Source organism: Syngnathus typhle, linkage group LG17 (assembly GCF_033458585.1).
Source record: "Syngnathus typhle isolate RoL2023-S1 ecotype Sweden linkage group LG17, RoL_Styp_1.0, whole genome shotgun sequence".
NCBI classification, from domain to species: Eukaryota; Metazoa; Chordata; class Actinopteri; order Syngnathiformes; family Syngnathidae; genus Syngnathus; species Syngnathus typhle.
Window position 1 is genome coordinate 5,615,532 of NC_083754.1, and position 23,283 is coordinate 5,638,814.

The 23,283-nt window shown below is 45.8% G+C and overlaps 3 protein-coding genes across 6 annotated transcripts in view; all 3 read left to right on the top strand.

Moving 5' to 3' along the window:
• Nucleotides 1-256: 256 nt before the first annotated feature.
• Nucleotides 257-7,442, top strand: tyk2 (tyrosine kinase 2). Of its 2 annotated transcripts, none has more exons than XM_061302541.1 (24): nt 257-421; nt 1,154-1,352; nt 1,424-1,547; nt 1,611-1,752; nt 1,823-1,986; nt 2,493-2,850; nt 2,925-3,095; nt 3,373-3,530; nt 3,595-3,712; nt 3,778-3,964; nt 4,032-4,147; nt 4,230-4,394; nt 4,474-4,561; nt 4,767-4,894; nt 5,140-5,275; nt 5,351-5,502; nt 5,574-5,724; nt 5,794-5,885; nt 5,961-6,150; nt 6,295-6,413; nt 6,483-6,655; nt 6,719-6,836; nt 6,909-7,025; nt 7,091-7,442. In XM_061302541.1, the coding sequence occupies exons 2-24, from the start codon at nt 1,166-1,168 to the stop codon at nt 7,241-7,243; spliced, it is 3,507 nt and encodes a 1,168-aa protein (XP_061158525.1). In that variant the 5' UTR covers nt 257-421; nt 1,154-1,165; the 3' UTR covers nt 7,244-7,442. The 2 variants fall into 2 exon arrangements, with proteins under 2 accessions (XP_061158525.1, XP_061158526.1); XM_061302542.1 differs by having other exon boundaries at nt 3,781-3,964.
• Nucleotides 7,443-8,013: 571 nt separating this feature from the next.
• On the top strand, nt 8,014-15,080 carry raver1 (ribonucleoprotein, PTB-binding 1). 3 transcript variants are annotated; one of them, XM_061302587.1, is made up of 15 exons: nt 8,014-8,429; nt 9,334-9,400; nt 9,508-9,977; nt 10,510-10,701; nt 10,786-10,906; nt 10,972-11,072; nt 11,198-11,233; nt 11,982-12,060; nt 12,146-12,324; nt 12,488-12,566; nt 12,630-12,766; nt 12,894-12,965; nt 13,056-13,178; nt 13,387-13,452; nt 13,970-15,080. In XM_061302587.1, the coding sequence occupies exons 1-15, from the start codon at nt 8,049-8,051 to the stop codon at nt 14,114-14,116; spliced, it is 2,250 nt and encodes a 749-aa protein (XP_061158571.1). In that variant the 5' UTR covers nt 8,014-8,048; the 3' UTR covers nt 14,117-15,080. The 3 variants fall into 3 exon arrangements, with proteins under 3 accessions (XP_061158571.1, XP_061158572.1, XP_061158573.1); XM_061302588.1 differs by lacking the exon at nt 11,198-11,233 and having other exon boundaries at nt 11,979-12,060; XM_061302589.1 differs by lacking the exon at nt 11,198-11,233 and having other exon boundaries at nt 8,015-8,429.
• A 4,995-nt stretch (nt 15,081-20,075) lies between these two features.
• pde4a (phosphodiesterase 4A, cAMP-specific) overlaps nt 20,076-23,283 on the top strand; it is a 32,521-nt gene continuing 29,313 nt past the window's right edge. The window contains exon 1 of the mRNA XM_061302580.1: nt 20,076-21,061. Coding sequence (XP_061158564.1) covers nt 20,760-21,061 — 302 coding nt within the window. The 5' untranslated portion in view covers nt 20,076-20,759. The remainder of the gene's footprint in view (nt 21,062-23,283) is intronic.

Genomic DNA, 23,283 nt, shown 5'->3' on the forward strand with positions numbered 1-23,283 from the left:
TCATTCACAGAATTATTTACAGAATTTCTTCTCTCACTGCAATGGCACAAGTCCAGAACTGACTTGGTTTCACTTTCGATTTGAAAGTATTTGCGTTACTTCGACGTGTTCGTTACTGTCAATACCACCATAAAGAAAGTGCCTATTTTTAATTCCGATATATTTTAGAAAGAAACCACGAGGTTTTTTTTTCCTTTCACAAATCTGATCTTTATCTGACTCGTCGAGGCATTTATAGACACGCTTCTGAAACGTCACTTCCGGTATTGATATGAGGAAGTAAAACGTTTCGAGCATAGGCGAGACATATGAGAGCGGGTGGTGGGTGTAAGATAACCGCTTTTAATGGAAGTCTTAACACCAATTTATGATCGTACATGGTCTGTAAACTGATAGCCCTGCAAAAGGTCGCCGTTGAAAGGTAAGCTCGCCGGTACTGCTGTCTTCTCTGACATGACAACGTTGCTGTAAAATGACGCGATTTGCCTCTAATTAATTAGTCGTCGACATACAACACAGATCCTCGTGTTGATATGTAATATACGTAATGTATCTCTCTTATTCCACAAAGTTCCCGGAAACTGCCAAAACTTATTTTTTTTAACTTATCGGAAATCACTTGTATGTATTGTTTTCCTGATTGCTGAATTCGCATATATCCTGACGGTACGGTACTTGTGTCATTCACAAAGTCTAATCACAATGTAAATAAGATACATACGGTTTATTATTCCTTTTTATTTTTTTATTATTTGCATCTTGTAGTAGCCAAATTGGACACCCATACTGTGTTATTAACCACAAAATGGATATTGCACAAACTAGATTAGTCATCTTCCGTATAGGGTAGATGTTGGATGATGTTCATTATGCTATTTAATTTTTTTTTCTCTGTATTACCCTAAAAAGATCATCCTGCAATTTAGAGGAGCCCATTAATCCGTTAACAAATAGGCTATAGATGTCAAACTTTATCAGTCAACATTATTGGCAGTACTACTTGATAGCATCTTTGGGTTTTTGAAAAGCGCTATACAAATTTAATGAATTATTATTATTATTATTAAGAGGTAGTGGGAATTATGTCAGAATACAAATTTAATGAGAATTCATCGTTTATCATAGATTAATAACGTGTGTGTGTTTGCATCAGGACTCTGCAGTCATGTCCGGCAGGAGGTGGTCCAAGCTTTCCAAGCGAAGGTCCTCAGTGCAATCCCTGATAACCCCACAGGATGACGGCATCCACCTCTACCTCTTCTGGAGCCCCGATGGAGAACGTTATTTATCGCACGCGGCTGCAAAGCAGGTCACCGCAGAGGAGCTGTGCATTTTAGCCGCAGAGGCTGTCGGTGAGAATGAAGACTTTCCGCTATAATGTATAAAATCAGGTTCTATGTGTAACCCAGTGTGTCTTAAACAGGGATAACGCCTGTATTCCACGTGTTGTTTGCTCTGTATGACCCCTTGTCATGCTGCTGGTACAGTCCAAATCACATTTTTCACCCAGAGGATGGGTCCTGTCTCATTCTTCACTACCGAATGAGGTGGGTAATATATTGCACACAACAAGGCGCTTCACTGCTAATACCTGTTTTGTCGTCGGGCAGGTTCTACTTTCGCAATTGGCATGGACTCAATGAGAAAGAGCCAGATGTAACTCGCTTCACTGTCAAAAGTGAGACGCATGCCGAAGACAACGGCGGACAAGCGCTGCTGGAAATCAAATCGGGCGAGTATTTATTCGCCCAGGTATGTGTCAGGCTTCCTCGCAGCGGGTTGACGAGACAGTCCCCTGACAGCGCGATCTTCTTACTGACAGGCTAAACACGACTTTGTTAATGAACTCATTCCAATGGAGAACATGAACACAGAAGAGGAGCTAAGTCGCTTTAAAAGCGAGAGTTTGGGAATGGCCATGCTCCATCTTATGCACCTGGCGTTGCAGACTGGCAGCACCTTGCAGCGGGTTGCAAAAAAAAACAGGTAATATTTTACACACAGGGCACGTGCACAATCTTATCAGCTGTTGGCCAAAGTCCTGCTGCCCTCATAAGATCATAAATCTATTTTTATATGCAATTACATAAAGGCATATTGTCAAGATTAATGTTACAAGGTCATGCTTTTGAGAAAAAGAAAAATATGCAAAATGCAAAAAAGATATATGACAAAAACATATTTTCTTAAAAATATGAAAAATATAAATTTATATTACATGAATAAAGTCATCTACTTTTGTGAAAAAAAGTATTATTAAAAGAAATATTAAAATTTATTATTATAATATTTATTTATTTATTTATGTATATTTATTTATTTATGTATTTATTTACTTACTGGAGTACCAAATGGGAGAAAACAAAAGGTCTCACTATTCTGAGGGAAGATAAAGAAGGTCAACATTGCCGCAGAAACTCCAGTGCACCATGAGTCCAGCTCATTTTTAATATTTCCATTTTTAATATCACTTGTTTTTGCTTTTCTTCCAGCTTTGTAAAATGCATCCCCAAGTCGTATGCCAAGCACATATCAGAAGACAGATTTTTGACAAAGATGAGGCTGTGGTGGATATTTGAGCGATCCATGCGCACCTACCAGCACCGCATGGACGCAAAGCAGCCGGACCCGAAGGAGATTTTCTGCAAGTACGTCCACGCTCTCGAGTGCTTGGCGCCACGTTTTGGAAGCGAGACCTTCGCCGCGCGCCACCTGAGGCTGAGCGGGGACGACGAAGCCGCAAGCGGCCATGCTTCTTCCATAGGCGACGGCGGGGCCTCAGCTACGCACGAGCTGATGGTATCTGCCACCAAAGGCCTTCAGTGGCGGGAAGCAACCAGCTGCGAGAAGGTTTGTTGTATTGTCGCAGGAAATATTCACCGCTTCCTGCTTCCTCGCTCCCCTTGTCTTGTTTGATCACGCAGGCCAACAACAACATGATCGGCGACTACGGAAGGAAAACAAAGCGACGGCCCGGGCAGACGAGCGAAGCCGCTCCCGTTGAGTGGACCCCATTCTGCGATTTCCCAGACATCATTCACATAGGGCTCAGTGAAGCTAATGTTTGCATTAGCACTCAGGACAACAAATGTATGGTGAGAGCGCTGCTTGGATCAGAAATATAATACGGAGACTCTCCACGTTTTGCTTTTTATTTCAGCGGCGGTCGACTAGTTAATTATGAATTAACAAAGAGCGCCATCTATCGGAACTCCCTTCCCTCATGCAAAGTTTCCACCAAAAATATTTTTTATATCCGTCCAATGCAGGGAACTTTTTTTTCTTCTGACATTTTTATGTCTTTAGAACGCGTCTGTAGGTGGCAGCTGATTTGCTAAGCGCCACTCGTTGTCTTTGTGAATGCGCACGTAGGAGGTTGAGATGAGCTCCGGCCAGGAGGCCCGCTCCTTCATCTCCCTGCTGGATGGATACTACCGGCTGACTGCGGACGCCCACCACTATCTTTGTCACGAGGTGGCGCCCCCTAGGGTGCTGCTGAGTGAAGCTAATGGACTGCACGGACCAATCCAGTGAGTTGTTGTTTTCAAGCCCTTTGTGGGACGACAAAATATAATCTGTCACGACTTTTTCCAGTGATGACTTTGTGCTACACAAACTAAAAAAGGAGCAAGCGGAAGAAGAAGCTTGCCTCGTACGTTGGAGTGTCCTCAACTATCACCGACTCGTCCTGGCCGTGACAAACAAACCACAGGTGAGTCGCCGCCATGTCAGTCCGGGTGAGGGTGTCGTCCTAAAAAAAGACTTCTCAATGGGCAGCAGAACGGATCGGCCAGCAGCCAAAAGCTGTTTTGCATCCAGCATAAAGATTCCGTCTTCTCGCTGGATGGCTGGGAGGAGAGATTCTCCACTGTGCAGGAACTCACAAACACCCTGAAGGACTTCATCCTCAAGTCCGACTCGGAAAGCTATACCATTCAAAAGTGCTGTCGGCCTCGGCAAGGAGGTTTGTGTTTCGTGAACATCAATTTTAAATTTGAGTTTTGAATTTTTTATTTTATTGTCTGCCGCAGAGCTTTCCAACCTCCTCGTAAGGAGACGTGGCAAAGATGGCGGAGCCAGCGCCCGGACTCTATCCCCGAACAAGTTGGAGCTATGCTTCCAGATCAAGTATAAAGACCTCGTTCTGGTGAGAAGTTTGTTCGTTGAAGTTACGATGCCCTTGTTCTGGTCGACCCGGCTGAGGTGCCGGGTGGTGTGTTTACGGACAGGGGCAGCATTTGGGTTTTGGCACGAGAACTCAAATCTACTCAGCGCATCTCCAAGTCGGGTTGGCGACTGACGGGCAGGACGACGACGACTTGGCCGGCGATCGATACAAAAAGGTCCAAGTGGTTCTCAAGGTTCTTGAGCAAAGCAAAGATGACATCACATCCGTAAGCGCCCGTCACACTGGGATCCGACTTTTGTCTGTTGATTGAAAAAAAAAATCAAACTTCATTTTCTCTGCTATAGGCTTTTTTTGAGATGGCAAGTCTCATGAGCCAGGTGTCTCACAATCACCTGGTGTTTGTCCATGGTTTGTCTGTCAACGGATCTGAAAGTGAGAACACACACTACTGACGCTTCTACTTCCCTCTTTACGACTTCCTCAACACGCCCACACACACGCACAAAAATACTCTTTCTCTGCTTTTTCTTAGTGCTTCACTTTGACAATAAAAATAAATAATAAAAACCCTACCGCTATAATGCTCATATTGATCTTGATATAGGTCTGATAAAAACTCTTGCGCTTTCCACTACAGACATTATGGTGGAGGAGTTTGTGGAATTCGGACCTCTCGACGTTTTCCTTCGGCGAGAAAAAGACAAATTGACTCCAAGGTGGAAATTTACTGTGGCCAAACAACTTGCCGGTGCCCTAAATTATCTCGTAAGTTTCTATACTTTCTCATGTCAATGTGTGTTACTTCCCCGAGACATATCCAAATTTTTTTTTTTGCCATATTCGTAAGGCTCAATATCAATCTGTGATTTTCCATTTCATGGTTTTCTTCTTCTAAGTAAATGCAGCCTCGTATTAAATCATCTGAAGCTGCACTAATGGTTCTCGTGACAGATGTGACGTTTATCATACCTGGCAGGTAGCTTACTTAAACGGGTTCTGCGTTCTTGTAGGCGACTAAAGGTGTCACCCATGGAAACGTTTGTGCCAGGAATGTCCTGGTGGCGAGGCAAGGTCTGGGTCAAGGTGCGTCTCCTTTAGTCAAGCTGAGTGACCCGGGCATTGCCGTCAATACACTTTTCCTAGAAGGTCAGTATTGTAAAGAAAAATCTAATTTTATTGCTTTGGTCCAAAAATGACATTTCCAAGCTCTATCTGCCGCAGAGCGAGTCGAGCGCATTCCCTGGATCGCACCCGAGTGCATTTACAGAAAGGCGCCCGTCGGCCCGGGAGCTGACCAGTGGAGCTTCGGCGTCACGCTGCTGGAAATCTGCAACGACGGCCAGCTCCCCCTGAGCGACGCCACGTTGCTGGAGGTCGGAAGCCGTCGCTGTCCCGGATGTAGCGGCCGCTAAGAATCCAATCACCATCTGTCTCCTCTCTGCAGAAAGAGCGCTTCTATCAGCAAAAGGGGACGTTGTTAGCGCCGTCCTCCCAGGACATGGCCGTCTTCATCAACAGGTGTCTCGTCTACGAGCCTGTGGAGCGGCCTCTCTTCTGCTCTTTGCTCCGAGACCTCATCGACATCATGAAAAAAAGTGCGTTGGCAAAGAACTAAAATGATAATTAGTCTCGGCGTTTAATGTTTTATGATTCCACTCGCACAGATCCGGAAATATGTCCCAGTGAGACTCTTCCTCAGGTTCAGTCCACCGTGTATCTCAAGCGTCATCTGAAAAAGAGGAACGTCTTGGGAAAGGTGAGTCTCCTCCCCCGCCTTTTTTTTTTTTCTTCTTCTTCCATGTAGCTGATGAACTCCGTCGTCCGACTTTAGGGTAATTTCGGAATGGTGACGCTGTACATGTACGACCCGGCCAATGACGGCAAGGGAGAGCTGGTGGCCGTCAAGGCTTTGAAACAAGAAGACGGGCCCTTGCCCAAGTGCTGGCTGAAGGAGATCGAAACCATCAAGTCCCTCCATCACACCAACATTGTCAAGTACAAAGGATGCTGCACTGAAATGGGCGAGTCCTCACGTAGCTTATGCAAATCGCTTTCAGTCATGAAAGGAAATCTCCCGAGTCTAGCACAAGCTGGCTTGAAAACGTTCCCCCCCCCTTCCTCCTCCCACCATCTAAAATAAACGTTCTAACTTGCTCCATTGACAGGAGGACAGGTGGTGCAGCTGATAATGGAGTTCCTTCCGCTGGGCAGCCTGGAAAAATACCTTCAAAAACAAGAGCAGAGTACATCCCAGTGCTTGCTGTTTGCTCAGCAGATTTGCGAGGTGAGCTGTTCAGAATCTATTTTGCTTTTTGCTCTGGAATGTTCTATTTCATCTCCTAAATGTTCCTAGGGGATGGAATACTTGCACTCAAAGCGATTCATCCATCGGGACCTCGCCGCACGTAATATCTTAGTAAAAAATGAAAGCTTGGTGAAGATCGCAGACTTTGGATTGTCTAAATATATCCCAGAGGATAACACCTACTACCGTGTGTCTGAAGATGGTGGTAGCCCAGTTTTCTGGTGAGTTTGTGATACACACACACTAGCTACCATTCTAGCAGTTTTTGATGCTTTGTTTCACAGGTATGCCCTCGAGTGCCTGAAGCTAAACAAATTTTCATTTCAATCCGACATCTGGTCCTTTGGTGTGACGCTTTACGAGATCCTGACCCGCTGCGATCCGAACCAAAGCCCCCCCATGGTACGCCGTGGCTTGCAAAATGCGCATTTGTATGTGAGTGTGTTTCAAACACATCACGTCCTCCATTTGTAGATGTTTAGCAAGATGGCGGCGTTGGCCTCGTCCCTCAGAGAGATGACTGTGAATGTGCTCATCGTCTTGCTGGAGACGCGGCAGCGCTTGCCTTGTCCCAAAAACTGCCCACCTGAGGTAAAAAAAATATGATGACATCATCTTTACTGGGTATCTAATGCTGTGTTCTTTTCTGAGGACAGCTGAGGAGAATAACCATGCAGTGTTGGGATCAAGATCCTGCAGAAAGGCCGTCGTTCCATGCTTTGTTTGAGCAGTTGGAAAATATACGCTCACAGCCAAGTGTTGACATTTTTCGATCTGGACTTCAATCTGTTTGTTTGACTACCACTTAGAAATGCATTTACAAATGTCAGCTGCCTTCCTCCACAAATTGTGGTCTGGCATTATTGTGATAAAGATGGAGCATCACGAGGAAAAGGTCAACAGACCGAGAGACTGTCAACTTGCGCATTTGGTTGTTGATTTTTTGTACATTTTACAAGGTTGTTAGATTTTACATTAGATTTTTATAATACAAATTATGAAATAGTTTGTTGATTTGATATTTTTTCCACATTCCCTTTGTTGTTTCCTTTTTGAACCACTGTGTATTGCAATTCACATTCATGATGGGTTGGCACCAGTTCATACACTTACTGGATAATTCCGTAGCAAATGTTTCCAGAAGGGTCCCTGGGAATTATACGAAAGCTTTCATGTTGGTCTTAGTCTCTGTGTGGTGGAGTACACAGAGGGACTTGCTCATTTTTTGCATAGTAAGACTGCTGCTACCCTTTTTTCGTGCAGACACTTTTTAAATGAAAATGCCCTTTTATACAGACGGTGCAAAAGTAAGTTTATAGTTGTAAGAGTAATAATGAGGGTTTATTATTATTATTTACCTTCTTTTATATTTTCAGCACACACAAACAGTAACAGAAAACTATGTGTAAATGACTAATGCATAAAAATACTAGGCAGAATTTCAAGTTGTATTTAAAAACAAAATCGAATTTGTCCCCTCCTTGACCATCATATTGGGTCATTTCCGGTTTAGGGTAAGGCTCAAACACGACATAACTCCACCCACTGACGTCACATGCCTCGTCCAATCAGAGACGGCGTTGTGCCCATGTGTGTATTGTTTAAACTGCTCAAATGCGACTGGCTTTTCCAGAGCAACCAAAAGTTCCACCGAGTCGAGTGATGGCGGCCGTCGTGTCTGTGAGCGCAAACGCCAAAGAAGAGAACACAGACACAGCGCTCGGCTCAGTCTCCCGTCCGCTTGACGAAAAGTACGACCTCGCTGCACCCGCCGACCGTGAAAAGTGGAGGCCCGGAGAGCGATGGCATCCGGAGCTCGAAGCCGGCGAAGACGTCCCGACAACGGGACACAGCGAGGGTCAGCGGAGGGCCGACGAAGACTGGACCCCACTGAGCCCACAAGAGATTCAGAGCCGCTTGGAGAGAACTCGGCGAGAGTTTTACAACCGCAGGAAGATTATCATCAAAAATCTGCCGTCTGACGTCAGCAATCAGGTATGACTAAAACTTTTAGTGATTGAGTGACAGAAGTCGTGACAAGTGTTAACCTAGCCCTGCTATGCTAGTTTTGTTAGCCTTTTGGCCATTAAACTCCACAATAGTTGTTATCGTCAATTAGCAACCCCATTGCCCATATTAAACTACTCAAAAATAGACGCATTTTACAGTACAAACGAATTACTGTATTTGTAAATTGTGCTTTTAAATCAAAATGGTCGTGTTTAACATAATTAAACTCCAGCCGGTCATTTATCTGTCAAGTGCGGCCTGAGCCGCCTGTCAGGCCTTGCGAACGTCCACCCCGGGGATTTAAATTAATTGGACGACTGTCCCAGTCACAATTGCGGCTCAGTCACGCATTAAGCTTGTACTTATGAATTCTACGTTTAAGCCAAAGTTACAAATTTAATCACATAAACTTGTCTTGTAAACGCATGATGCCCCCCCTTACCCCCCTCCCAATTATGTTTGGAACGTGCCTGACTCGTGGGGAGCGTTGGGGCCTGCGGGAAATACCATTGTTCAGGAAAAGAGAGGGGGTTTTAGTCGTTGGTGGGGTTTCGAGATGCGAGCTGTGTTCTAACAAAAGGTGGAAGGCGTGCGGACAAAACGCTTCAGAAAGTGCTCGACAGCACCGAGCATGGTTTGTGAATGGACAAACGCAGCGTAGAACAATTTTCTGCTCCTAACAAAGACTGTCATGGGCCTCGGTACATCCATCTCCTCCCATTCCTAGCGCCCTACAGGTGCACTAAACAGTAAAGAATACAACTTAGGCTTAACTTATCTCCCATTAGAATGTAGAATTATCAACAGATGCAATATTTTGCGTCGTCAAAATTTGTTATTGTCTATTTTTTATTCGTAAATGCATTAATTATTGTTTCTCTTATTCCAGGAGGTTCATGAGCTGCTGTGCAACTATGACCTGAAGTACTGCTTTGTTGACAAATACAAGGGCACAGGTGAGTCATGTTCGCCTACCCCCATATTGACAAGCCATGTTTTGTTAAAACTATTATTAGCCTCGTTGCCTGACTCACATGTAATTCTTCTTCTTCTCACCCCGCAGCCTTTGTGACGCTGCTCAACGGTGAACAGGCGCAGAGCGCCATCAAGGAGTTCCACCAGCACGCGCTCCGCGATCGGGAAATCTCCGTGCAGTTGCAGCCCACCGACGCCCTGCTGTGCATCGCCAACTTGCCGCGCTCCTTCACCCAGCAGCAGTTCGAGGACCTGGTGCGCCCCTTCGGCAACCTGGAGCGCTGCTTCTTGGTGTACCGGGCGTCCAGCGGCCGCTCCAAGGGCTACGGCTTTGTGGACTACATGAAGAAAGACTCGGCGGCCCGGGCCAAGTCGGAGCTGCTTGGGAAGCAGCTGGGCTCGCGCATGCTCTACGTGCACTGGACCGAAGTGGGCTCGCTCACGTACCCGCTGCTGCACTCAAAGTGTCTCTGTGTGGACCACCTGCCTCAGAGTGTCGTGACCGCCCAAGACATCTGCAACCCGCTGGTCGATGCTTATCGGCCAGTCTTCTGTCAGGTCAGACTCTCCACACAACATTTAGAACACACTTCACCACTCCCCGGTGACCCGTTCTCTGATCAGAGACGCGTTCGAGAAATGTTACACCAACATGGCATTGTAGTTCATTTGTGTCCACTCTTTGGCTCTTCAGGTAGTAGCGCCACCTGCTGCTTTGGCATGCACTTGGTGGACAGACGGAAAACAAGGGTAGATTTGACCCGATGGAAGAGGATATTGTAATTGTGGGAGGAAAATCCATTGGTCATCTCGCACTGCCATTCACCTTTAGCCTAGATTGCATTGCTGGTTTCCATGGTGATGACCACCTGACTCTTCCCCAGGTGGTGTCATTCAGCAGATGTTTCTGGAATGACAATGTCCCTTTAGAGCAGACATATGGTCAACTATTTTCTAGTCTTTTAGTTGTTGTTCCACGAATTGTGGCAAAGAGAATAAATGCAATTAATTGGTAAATAAGTTCAAGGCGCAGTGCTTGCTTGTCGATTTTTGGTTTTAAATGACCTGTTGTTGGTTTTGTCCTTTGCAGTTGGCCCAAGGACAAGATGGAAGTTTTCGGCGTTTTGCGGTGCTGGAGTTTGCCACGGCTGACATGGCCGAAGAGGCTCAGAAGCTGTTAGACGCCCGTCTGCTGGGCGGCACGCACATCCGGGCGTCCTTCTGTGCCCCCGGTCCACCCGGGCGGAGCATGCTCGCCGCTTTGATCGCTGCCCAGACCATGGTAAGTGCACCGAGCCCGCCTTTGGGCTGCTGGTTGACCTCCGGTTTGTTCAGAATGACCATAGGAAATAATCAATCAATACAGTTTGTGAACAGGGGCAAGGGTCTCCTCCCAGATCCCACCGCCATGCAGATCCTCTCGGGCCTGAACAACCCGGCCGCACTCCAGATGTTGCTCAACCCGTTGTCTCAGGGCCACAAACAAGGTGATGAGCCCTTCGTCCCACTTTGTCTCCCTTTGTACCGGCAAACCTGACGTCCTGCCGCGCAGGCCTCCTCGGGGCGGCCCCCGCCATGCCGCTACTCACCAACCCGGCCCTCCCTGCCATGCTGCTCCAGTTGCTGCTACAAAATCAGGCGAAAGCCCAGCAGGTGCCAACCTCTTTTTTTTTTTGTTTTCCTTTACTCCCTTCGCTCTACCCTTAACCACTCGGAGGGGTTTTTATTCATCCTCATAACGCACTCATCCCTTGCTCTCATTCCCACTTTGCCATCAGCAAGCCTTTCTGGGGAATCCTCTTCTTTGGGCTCAGGTGCTGTACAGTCACGTAGGCCCTCTAGTGCCCTGTGTGAGTGCTAATGCTGTTTTTGCGTGACCGTGTGAAGTGCTTCCTTCCTGTTCACACCGTCGCGTAACAAAACGACAACATCCACTCGTTCACCTGCTGCTTCATTAGGTATGCGTGCTCCATCTAATGAAAACAAAACAAGTCTGCCTTTTGAAAGGTAATAATGCTCATTTGAGAGAGAAGTGGCCCATGATGTTTGCTACCAAAGTAAAAAAACAAACAAACAAGCAACTGCCGTTGTGTAACAGCCCAAAGCTCATCCCTCGGGGAGCAACACGCAAACAGAAAATACGGTCCAGTTCTCCAGTCTCATTTCGTCATCTCTCTCACATCACTTGACTCTTATATGGCACAGACTGTCATGGCACTCGGCATCTTCTCCGGGATGCACTCTGCTCCATTTGGACAAGGCGCCTCGTCCTCGCGTCGCAGCTCCTCAAGACGTACCGCTCAAGAGAGTTCAACAAGAGCAGTCACTTTCCGCCGAGCAAAAAGGGCTGCGAAAAATGGCTAGATTTTATTTTTTTTACTTGATGTTTTTAGTCGGGCTCGCGTATTTAGTATAGGGTGCTCCAAGCCAACAAAAGGTGGTGAGTATGCAATGGTGTGGTGTTTTTGCACGGCGTGCGAGTTGAGTGCCTTACCACAACCAGACCGCTTGTGACCTTCCCTTGCCGCTCAGCCTCTGCTCTTTTTCTCCTTTGCCCAGCAGGCAGGACTCCTGGCGGAGAATCCTCTGACCCCGCTGCCCGTCCAGCAGGGAATCCATCTGCTCGGAGATCTGCCTCAAGGTCTGACACCGCTCCAATGTCACCCCCATTTCCAAAAATAAAACGTCTTACTTTTTTTTTTTTTTTTTAATTCTATAACATACAGGTGGTGTGGTCTCAGGTCTGGACCCCCTTCCCCAGCTGAAGCCGGCGCCCATGAGCAGAGCCATGGCAAGGGATCAAGAGTCCCCCAGCTTCCCGCAGACACCCTCCCCGACTCTGCAGGGTCTGTCTGTGCCGCTGCTGGGCGGCATGATGGGACCAGACGGCCTGACGGCGCAGGCGGTGAGACCCCACAGCGCCGCAAGCCGCCAAACTGCATGCCTCGTTTGGCTGGTTAATCTTCTGTAATCCCGTTATGCTTTTGAAATGGCCTAAATAGCCAATGTAGACGTTTTAGTCGGGAACATTAGTCCTGTTAACATTATTGGTCTTTCTTCTCCCCTAGGTCACCATCCTAGGAGACCCCACCAAAGATGTGACTCCGCCCCAGAGTTCCTTTCTCTCTGCCAATGGGTTTCCCTCAGGTGAGCGTCACACGACTGTGCTCCTGTGAGAGGCAAGCGTTTCATGCCCGTCGTGTCCTCCAGGAGCCAACTGCAGACCTCACCCGTACAGGAAGAGACCCACGCTAAGCAATGTCTCCAACCAGCACCTCAGCATGCACCCCAGCTACAGCCTGCGCCACCAAGACTCGTACAATGCTGAGTATCGCCCTGTCCACCAGGTAAGCGATGTCATGTCTGCTTGTGGCCACCTTCCTTTCTGTAAACGTCTACAGTCGCCATTTTGGAGGTATATTGCAGCCATTGTGATCCCGAGTTGAGTTTTCCCCCCCCGATGTTTGCGCTCAGGATGAGTTGCAGCACTTGTACGAGGAGCAGGAGAATCACCACATGGGTGACTTGACGAGCTTCGGACAGCAGGTAAGCTCCACATTTTAATCATCTGAATGAGTTGTAGTGGATGGCACCGAGGCGGCCGTGTGACAACTCCCCTGTGTTTGGTTAATGCAGCTCTCGCGTCCGTCAGACTTGGGCCAGCGCCACTTCAGTTTCCCGCCCAGTCCGCCCCCGTCCTCGTATTTCAGCTCGGACGCCTCCGCTAATGGCTGCCTGCCTCCTGGCCAGCTCAACAGGGTGAGTCCGACGCTGATGTCACTTTTTATTTATTTCTTTTTTCTTTTAAGCCTTCTCTTCAATGCTGCACTATTGATTTTTGCTTGTCAGTCTGTGTATATACATGTGTGTACGGGGGGGTAGCTGAAGGCGTAAAAAGGTCCCGTTCAATCACCTTTGCAGATGTTTGTGTACTAAAAGTAGTTTATACTATTATTTATATACTCAGGCGGTGGGCATGCCCCCTGTGAGCCACTCCTCTGACTACCCTCCAGGACTTGTCAACACAATGAAGGTAATTCCTTTTTACATTAGTAGAAAAATAGAAGAGCTAAGAGCCTTTGCTCCACCTAAAAATAACAATATTTAGATTAAAAGCATGATTGAATACTTGGAAATTAGGACACCCAACCACTGGGGATCACAAGCAAGACAAGAGTGGAATAGGAAATGTTTACCAAAAAAAATCAGAAATGAACTACCAAAGTATGCGTCCAAAGCCGGGCCGCCACCTCTGTCCTGCGGGTTTTAAATGTCGCCCTGATTCGAATGATCAGAATCGTTATCGGACTTGACGGCGAGAATTACATTTTTTTAATTGCGGTCGCACCAAAGGTTCCACGCACCCCGCCAACTTTTCCAAAGAATCTTAACCACCAACAAACAAAAATGGCCGGACCGGGGGCATTTCTCCGTCTTTGCCGCTTAAACTAAACCCAGAGAAGGATGTGATACAGCTGGAGTGTCAATCATCCCCCCATTTTTTTTCAATTTCATGCCATCAACGCCTACCTTCCCAACCTCCACTCTAGACCCCCGTCGGGAGCCACAAGCGCCTCTTCTCCCGCCTCATCCCGTCCCCGGAGCCGAGCCCCGAAGGCGGCTACGTGGGCCAACACTCTCAGGGGCTGGGCGGCCATTACGCAGACTCCTACCTGAAGCGCAAGCGCATCTTCTAAAAAAAGGGAAAAAGGACGTGACAGGGACTGGAAATCCTTCAAATTGCTTCCTGTTGGAATTCCTGGCTGTTGTCTTCCCCCCCCGCCCCTTTCTTTTTGGTGTTTGTGTATATATATACTATATAATTTTAGTGTGTTGACAATTTTTTGTTTTTTAAAATAGCTCTTTAAATTTATTGTTGGAGGCAGTTTATCATGTTTACGCGCAGGGGCAAGTTAAGCTAATCAAGTTTTTTTTTTTGTGTGGCGTGTAAGCACATACTTGGATCAGTATTTTAATTGTCGATTATGATGAAGTCCAAATCGGATGTCTTCCACATTACTTTTCAAACAAAGGGAAGCCTTCATCGTCAACGTAGACCACCACTTGTCCTTGCTACCCCCCCGCTCCCCCACTCCTTCACCAACACGGCCATCTTTATGGAACTGATAAAAAAAAAAAAAAGTCATCCCAAGCTTGTTTCTTGGTGTTTTCTTGTCCTATGATCAGCACCAGTGGACTTTTCTTGTTCCCCCTTTTCACTAGTTCCACAATGCCTGTTTTTTCACGTTTTATGTGGTTAAATGGTTCCCCTGGCAGTCCAGTCACATTTTTTTTTTTTTAAATTCAAGTGAAGTTTGATTATGAAGAACCCATTCCCTCCTTGCAAGAAGAAGACTGATTATCCTAAGCCTTGACGCTGTTACCGCCGCTGTATTTTTTTTTTTTTTTATTTGCTGTGTAAATAGTTTGATCCCTTGCTCTCTCTTCCCAAAATGTTTACCTTCCACGACCAGAATGTGGTCAGGTTGCTTATGAGTGAATTTACAGCTTATCGTTGTTATTGTTCACAGACGGAAAGACGCGGTCCAAAAACTTTTAATGGTCAATCTCCATTTACTTGCTCCTCGTAACTCTTCCGTGGTCACCTTTCTAATTTGTGTTTGTGAGAGAGAGAGAGAAAGTAAATGTTATTTAAACTCACCCTTCTGTCACTTCATTTTTCGAAGGGCCGTTTAAAATATATAAAAATATGTCTCCATAATATTTCATTAGTTACCTTGAGGAATGTGCTGTACAAAAAAAGTTATAGATGTCTGTTGCTATGGCAACTGCAGGTCACTCAAGCTGCAAGTTAGAAAAAGTAGAATTCTTTTGAAATCAGTGGATTTAAAAACAGGTTAGTGCAATGCTGTAACCTTCACCTTCCACCTCTAGTGGGACCTCTGTGTATTTTAGACAAGTGACACACACACACACACACTCTGTGTGTAACAAGTGAGCCAGTGGAAAAAGAGAGGATGTGAAACTGTGACGTAGGTAAATGCAAGTGAAGCATCTGCACTGTAAACAAGTCAAGTTTTAATAGCGGCCAAACATCTGCCGCCTGGCCCGCACGCTCTGCATAAGGTGACCTCTCTTCCACCCCCCCACCCCCCGTTCATGTGGCACGCTTACCCACCCTGTTATCAGGCGGGAAGCCCGCGGGCACCTCTAATGGGGCCATTACAGGCGTGTAACAGCGTCGGGGGGTTGGCATGAATATTTAGCAGCTTGTTGTGGATGAGGGAAGAATAATTGCCCTCAATGCTGGTAGTGAACAGAGTGAAGAGAGGAGAAAAAAAAATGTCAGGGGAGTTTAATGTTGCTGCAATGTTTGGATATATTTTGCGTTAACATTTTTTTCTTTTTTATTGCTGAGCTGGTCCCGATTATGCAGCACAATCTGTTCCAAATAATTTTGCTGACTCGCAGCGGCGGACCCATGCGAGTCCGGGAACCCCATTTTGAGTAGCCACCTTTAAAAACAAGCACAAGTTACAAAAACGCCCCAAATGTCATGGCCTCCTTCATCTCTTACCGCGTTCCAAACAAGAACAATTTATCGCGATGCTATGTGCTGGAAACATGAGAAAGAAAGAAGGGAAAAAAAAAGCTAAAAATGTAAGCAAGTGGAGCGCGAGGCAGCTGTTTATAGCAACATTAGTCAGAGCGAAGCAGCTCGCTTCCCCTCTCGGTGACAAACACTCCATTAAGCTGCACAGCGTGGAAGGTAGCTAAGGCGCGCTCTTTCGCGTTGTTGGACTCCATTTGGACCAAGTTTTAATGATCTTACATCTTATTACATGCCAGGAGGCCACAAATAATCTGCTTGAATGATGATGCATCAATTTGCAAACAATAGATAAACTAGGAGCAAAAAAATTGTGACTTTCCCAAAGTTTTTTTTTTTTTTTTTTTTAAACCTCATTGAATCGGACGACCTTCTAGCATTTATAGCACTTATTGAAGTAAAGTAATACCACACACTCTTTTCCAAACGTCTTTCCGCCGAAGCCGCCGTCTATCCTGCGTTTCCCGAGAGTAGAAACACAAAGCTAATCCAAAGATTCTCCTCGTCATTTCCACTCTTCCCTCATAAACAGCCTGCTCAATATTAATAGTCTCCACTTGCGTTCTTTTCCTCCCTCTCGTATCCTTGGCTGCCACTTGTCTGGCACCTGATCAGCATCCAATTACGAGTTCATATCAAAATATTCGCTATATATGTGTGTGTGCTTGCTATTTTTGGGCGGAAGAGTTGTTTTTCCCCTCTCGATTTTTCTTCTTTCTCCATATTCACGTGGTGGAACTCGTGTGTGGGACGCATCAGTCACTTTGCCCAAATAAAGCCCAAAAATGCAAAAACCCAAACTGTAAAAATCCTAATTGGGTTTTGTCTTATTCATGTGAATCCCCCTGTTTTATGTCCTTTCTACCACCGCTCTGGTCCAAATACTTTCGGCCCTAATGCTGTCATAGATTTTCCCAATGTGCATTTGTGCGTGCAGAATCGGGTTTCCTGGTGTCGTGTGTCCGCTAATGGTTTGCAGAGGCTGCAGACGAAACGACCGTGCGGTCACTCAGACTCTGGCCCCCCTTCTCGGGTTACTGCTTTTTTCATCCCGGCGACGCCATTAGCGTGACTTTCTCGGAGACCGGGAAGCTCTGAAATCGAGTATGGCGGTGGCGTCGACGGTCCGACGGGACTCCCTAGTCCCTCGAGCGGGCCTCGTCTCGATGTCAGCCGTGGAAACCCTCCGGTCCAATATGCAATCTCTCTCCACAGGAAATTTCTGTCACTCCTTTATAACCTTTTCCACATGCCGGCTGCCACGTTAGACTCTGACCAACCCCCTCCCTCATTTTTTCACCTTCTCTCCATGACGTGCATGCACTCATGGTTGACAATGAGGCGCTCTGAAGTGGCCACGCCATCCCTAAGCGCAAGCTGTCAACTCCCAAAAAAAAAAAAAAAAAAGATTCCCTCCTCCGCGCTCCTCCACCTTTTCTCTGCGCAGTCACGCAGAGCAGCATGAACGTTGAGTTTGCTCTCCTCTGGCCCATATGGCATCCATCCCCGGCATTCCCAACATTCCTAATCACTGCATTTCGCTGAAGCCACTCGAGCTTCTCCAAGGCCAAAATGCACAAATTATCCACTTGAAGATGTATTTAACATCACGCCCGCTCAGGCTAAAATAAATCTGACAGACAAATGCATTATTCATAGTCGTGCAGTGGAAGGTTGACTGGAGGGCAGCTGAACTTGCAGGTCCTTTTAGACCTCCCCAAGACCCCCCCTTCCCTGGCCAAGCCGTGACTCACACGATGGAGTTGAATCTCCGCAGATATTATTCATAACGTCGAAGACAGTACGGCTCCACAAATACGGGGGCCGCTTGACATTTCAATTATTGCTGGCCTACGTGAGCACATAACACGTACCCGAGACATTTTGAAGGCCGTAAAGTAAGCTGAAGGCTTACGGGAGCCTTCACTGACTCTAATCTTTTAATGCCGGCGGAAATGTTGTGCGCGGGGAAGACGGTTCCACTTGAACTTCATTGTTATAATTGTGTAAAACAATGACATTTAATAAAATTATATTTAAAAAATATTTTTGAATCATACCATTGAAAAATACATTCACAACTATGTAACAATTCAATGAAATAAATTACTAGAATGAAAAATGTAGAATCAATTAATGTGAGTACAACATTGACTTGAAAAAAATTAATACTTAAGTTGAAAATATCATGCAATTAAATAAAAAAAAATGTAATACATTAAATACAAACATGTACATGACACTTAACGACTAAATGCTGAAATACAAATCGAAATAAATCATTAAAATGAACAATAAATGTGAGGCAGCCGATGGATCAATCAGTAGATGATTAGTCTATGATGATGCTCCGCCCCCAACTATTTGTTTAAAAAACAAAAGTATTCTAGCAAGTGTAATTGAGTGTCTGCGTACATATTTCTGTACATAACGCAAATGATTTTCCTCCCCTCCCCTAATGACGCCGTTTTTCTTTCCACTGACATCCAAATAGCGTTGTATTGACGCTTCTGCTGGCTTGAGCAGCAAATAAATAGGAATAATGATTTAATTTCACGTGGCGGATGGGGCAAATGAGAAGAACGAGAGGGGAACGATCCTTCAGAGTGTCGTTTGTTAGCTGAGGACATTAATTAAAATATGGAGGCACCCGGGATGTAATGGTCATTACACGCTACAAGGCTCCTTTGTTGCTCTGTGTCGCGTTTTGGGTAAAAAAACAAAACCATTTATTTTCACCTGTCATGGAAGAAGAATGGAGAAACAAGACAGAAATGGTACTTTATACATTGTAAAAAAGCTCCATTATTCTGTTTGTTCTTCTTCATGGGTGTCTGTCTGCATTATACTGCCCCCAAGTGGCCAAGTCATGCATAACAGTAGGAGCAGTGCGATGTCTGTTGAATTGAAGGAAAAGTCATTTGGCCAAAAATACTTTTCCCATAGAAAACTTAATTTATTACCTTTTTATAAATGGATTTCCATTCAGTTCAAGCATGTTGAAGAACAAACAAAATCATAACGTAAGGTGCTTAACTCTAAAATAGCACACGTAAGTGTTCATATATCCTGTCAGCCAGGGTGTCAAACTGTTCAATAGTAATAGTAAATAGTAACTGACGTAAGAGCAAGCGTCACCCTCATCAATCAATCAGCCTATCAAATAATCAATCAAGGGTCAGACTTCAAGAGCCCTTCAAGATTACTTGCATTCAAAAGTAAGATTGCTTTACAATATTACAGTCTATGGCAAGTCATAAGTTACTTATTATGTTTAAGTTACTTTTTATCATTCCTCAGTGGGGGTGCGCACAAAATCAAAAGCCAATTTAGGCTAAAAAACAAACAAAAAACACATCTGGTCCATTTTGCCGCATGCCTGAAAATCCGAGAAAAAGACTTACCGTATTTTCCGGACTATAAGGGGCACCTAAAAACCTAAAATCTTCTCAAAAGCCGACAGTGCGCCTTATAGTCCAGTGCGCCTTATATATGGACTAAATTCCTAAATTCAAACTGGCCCGAAGCATTGTGTCCTGCTGAAGACTATGAATCATGAATCAAAAAGACTATGGATCATTATTTTGTGATTATAAAGTTATTTGTTGCATCTGAAGTTGAAATAAAAAAGATAGAATGGACAATGATTTGATTTGGATTAAAAATCTGACATGATGCATTAATGGTGCGCCTTATAGTCCGGTGCGCCTTTATATAAGGATTAAGTTTTAAAATGGGCCATTCATTGAAGGTGCGCCTTATAGTCCGGAAAATACGGTAAATGGTTGTCCTTCGTCGCAATGACTTTGAGTTTCATTTTACCCCCCAAGAGAACCGAAAAGTAGGGGAAAAAAATGACAGAAGTGATTTTCTCCGACGTATACTTTGGATGTCATGGTGTCGCGAGGAAGGGAAGGGGGGGGGGATACAACCACAATGGATGAGCACATAAAAGCTTGAGCTGACAAATCATGGAGCAGAACAGTCAAACAAGCAACCACCACGAAAGCCAGTAGACAGACAGAGCGAGAGAGAGAGAGAGAAAAAGAGAGAGAGAGAGGGAGGGAGAAAGGCAAGAGGAAGCCAATACAGTCGGAGAACTCCAGCAGTGAGGATGAGGACGTGGGAGTGATGGAACCACACTGAAGAAGAACCTCCTTTTTAACCCCCCTAATCGGGTTGGATGTGAAGAAAAAGGGGGAGCCCGGATGGTCAAGACGAACAAAAGTGTGGATGAAAGCGCATTCATCTCCACGTCTCTCCATGGAGGAATCTCGGGAGGCTTTCCCGCACCGTCGGGGCGCATCCAGCGGCTCCGCGTCGTAGCTCGCTGGGGATTTGTTGGAATTTCTTTGGAAGAGCAATAACGCTGCAAACCCCTCTGGCGAGCTTCTGCAATAAGTGGCTCGGGAAGAAAAGCAATACGTTCTCCTCAAACAAACATACTCCCGCCGGTGCGCCATGAAGCAAGAGGAGGCGTCAAAGTTCAGGAGAAGCCGCTTCTCCTCACTCGAATGCTGGACCAACCGAAAGATGAGAGATTAAAATTGACCATCATGAGATTAAGCAGATCGATGGTGATTTTTGGATGATTTGGACTCTGGACGCCACATGAGCACTGTGATTTCTAATGTTCTGTAGTCATGTGTGGACTTTGTGCTGAAGTGCTGCGGACATGAGAGATACAAAAGAGCCATATTAGTTTCTTTTAGTTCCTAAATCAATCGTTTTCTTGCGATTTCATTCATATTTTATCCATTTATTGCACCATGATGGAAGCGCCCACGCCGTGCTCCAAGAAGAGCCTGTCCCTCTCGTTACCGGTGCCTCGCGAAGGACAGGCGACCCTGAAGCCTCCCCAGCACCTCTGGAGGCAGCCGCGCACCCCCATTAAGATCAAGCACCGCGGCTACTCCGACACGGACCGCCACCACCACCAGCGGCACATGGAGCGCTCGGACGCCGTGGACACCAGCGACCGGCCCGGTCTTAAGAAGTCGCGCATGTCCTGGCCCTCGTCCTTCCACGGAACCACGCACGCATCCATTGGGAATTGCGTGGCCACTCGACGGTAAGGGAGAAGGTAGTGTGTGGGGTGTGCCTCGCCAGACATCCCAATGATTGCCCGCCAAGCGTATGCGTAAAACGAGAGGAAGGGGGTGGAAGGAGAAGCGGAGAGAGAGGAGGGGGTGGGTGAACTGGTTTTTTTTTTTGTGTGTGTGTGCAAATAACGCTGTTATCCGACGTGAGGTGATTTTGTGCGCGGAGGCAGCGGGACGTGTGGGTTTATTATTTTTTTCTTTCTTTTTTTTGGAATGCTGATGCGTAATAGTGGCTTTGAGTTGTCAGGTGAGATCCGCCCACTCGAAAGAAAGCAAAAATCAGTACAGCAATATTTTAGTGGTCACAAATCCATTCTGAGCTTTTTTTTTTTGTCGAAAATCACCCGTCATGAGTTTTTGTGGTCTTTGCGAAATGCCCTTATATGCCACATGATGTCGCCAAAGCCTTGTCTCATTAGGAAAGTAGTACAGCATTTGGTTTCAAGGAAGTATGTTAAAGTGCTACATCTTTAAGGATGGATTTACGGGTCACAGTTAGCGGCATGTTTACTGTTTCAACTATTGAGGAAGACAATTACACTATTTAATGGATGTTAATTATGCTTCTGTTTTGGCTAATGGTTGTGGGGTTTTTTTTGCCTCTTAAACTGTTTTGCAGAAATCTCTGGAATATCATTGGAAGCAATTTAAGTTGTGGCAGGTGTGTGCTGGCTAGTTTAACTTGATCTTGAACGTGATGGATTCAGTTTGAACGGCCACATTCCAGTGATGAGAGGGTGTGCACACTTATGCAAGCAAATCCCTGCGCTTGCTTATTGTTTTCTAATTGAGTTTTGCAAGTTGTTGGCCGCATTAATGGTGAACAAACGATTTGAATTGATTTTAAAAATCACAGAACCCAGAAGTGGGGTGTGTAGACTTTTTATAACCACTGGATCATAAGTCAGTTTGTAGTCGCCATCAACTGATTTGAGTGGCGTTTCCTTGCACTTTGCCGAATCGTGGGACTAATATTTCCCAGAGTTCTGAAGGGCGGCGGCGCGTGAAGGTTTTTCAGCTGCGTTCCGAGCCGACCGGAACGTTCCCTCTGTTGCGGTAAATGCATGTGACTAAGTTCGGCGACGGCGCATTCACCTTTGTTTCATCAATGTGTCACACGGCGGCTAATCTCGCTTTGGAGGCGATGGGCAAGAAACGCCGCAGCGAGCCACACGAAGCCCCCCCCCCCCCCCCAAAAAAAGTCACCCCACAAAACACATAGATGGTATTACGCAATGCGTGTTAATCAAGTCGATTAGATTAGCTGCATTTCATCAAGTGTGAGTCATGGAACAATGCGGTTTTTGATACGATTACGCTTGGCGCTCACACGACGGCAGCTCCATTTATCCTTGTGATAGCTGCAGCTGCTTCATTTTGGCCCGGTGGATGAAAACTTGTGCCTGGTAGACTGTAAAAGCTTACATCATCGCACCTTTCGGCCTCCCAATAATGTGACGCTAACCTTCAAACGTCTGCTTTTGTTCCTTTGACTTAGTCATGAATCTGTTTTGATTTCAAAAAAGAAAATTTGGTCCTCAATATAAATAAGCAATTTTTGTACCAGATGTACCGGACAGAGATGAGACATCACAGCGCCTCAGGAGTAATATTATTTCTCCTGTGCAGATGATAAAGAATATATGCATGTGTGCATAGTTATTTATCTAGTTTAACTGATATACAGGAACAAATTGTGAATTTGGATTGTGGATCGGGTGGTTTAAGTGTGCCAATGTATAGAAAGTGGACCATGCTCTTACACAAAACCAAATGTACTGCAACTGAGGTGTCTAGTAGGTTCAAGCATGGCTAGGATTGACCCTGAACCCCCTTCCCCCACTATGGCAATTGAAAGCAGTTATGTAGACCTCGTTGCGTAAAAAAAAATTTAAGAGCTAATCTCAAAGGGTACTGTAGAAGGTTAGCTTTTCTGGAAAATAGTCATAAAAATAGCCGAGAGAAAATAGATACTTGCTGTAAAAATAGCCACGGCCTTCGTCTCCATCCTTCCAGCTTGCTCCCTCCTCAGAGTCAGCAATAACAAATTCCCGACAGGGTCCCCAAAGGGCCATTAGTGTCCGTCTTCTCCGTCGTTCTTATTTGTATTTCTGCTTATTTCCCGCAACGCCGGGATGTTCCTCGCGGCAGGAGGCGGATTGATGGAAGAGGCCGATTTACATCAGGGTGG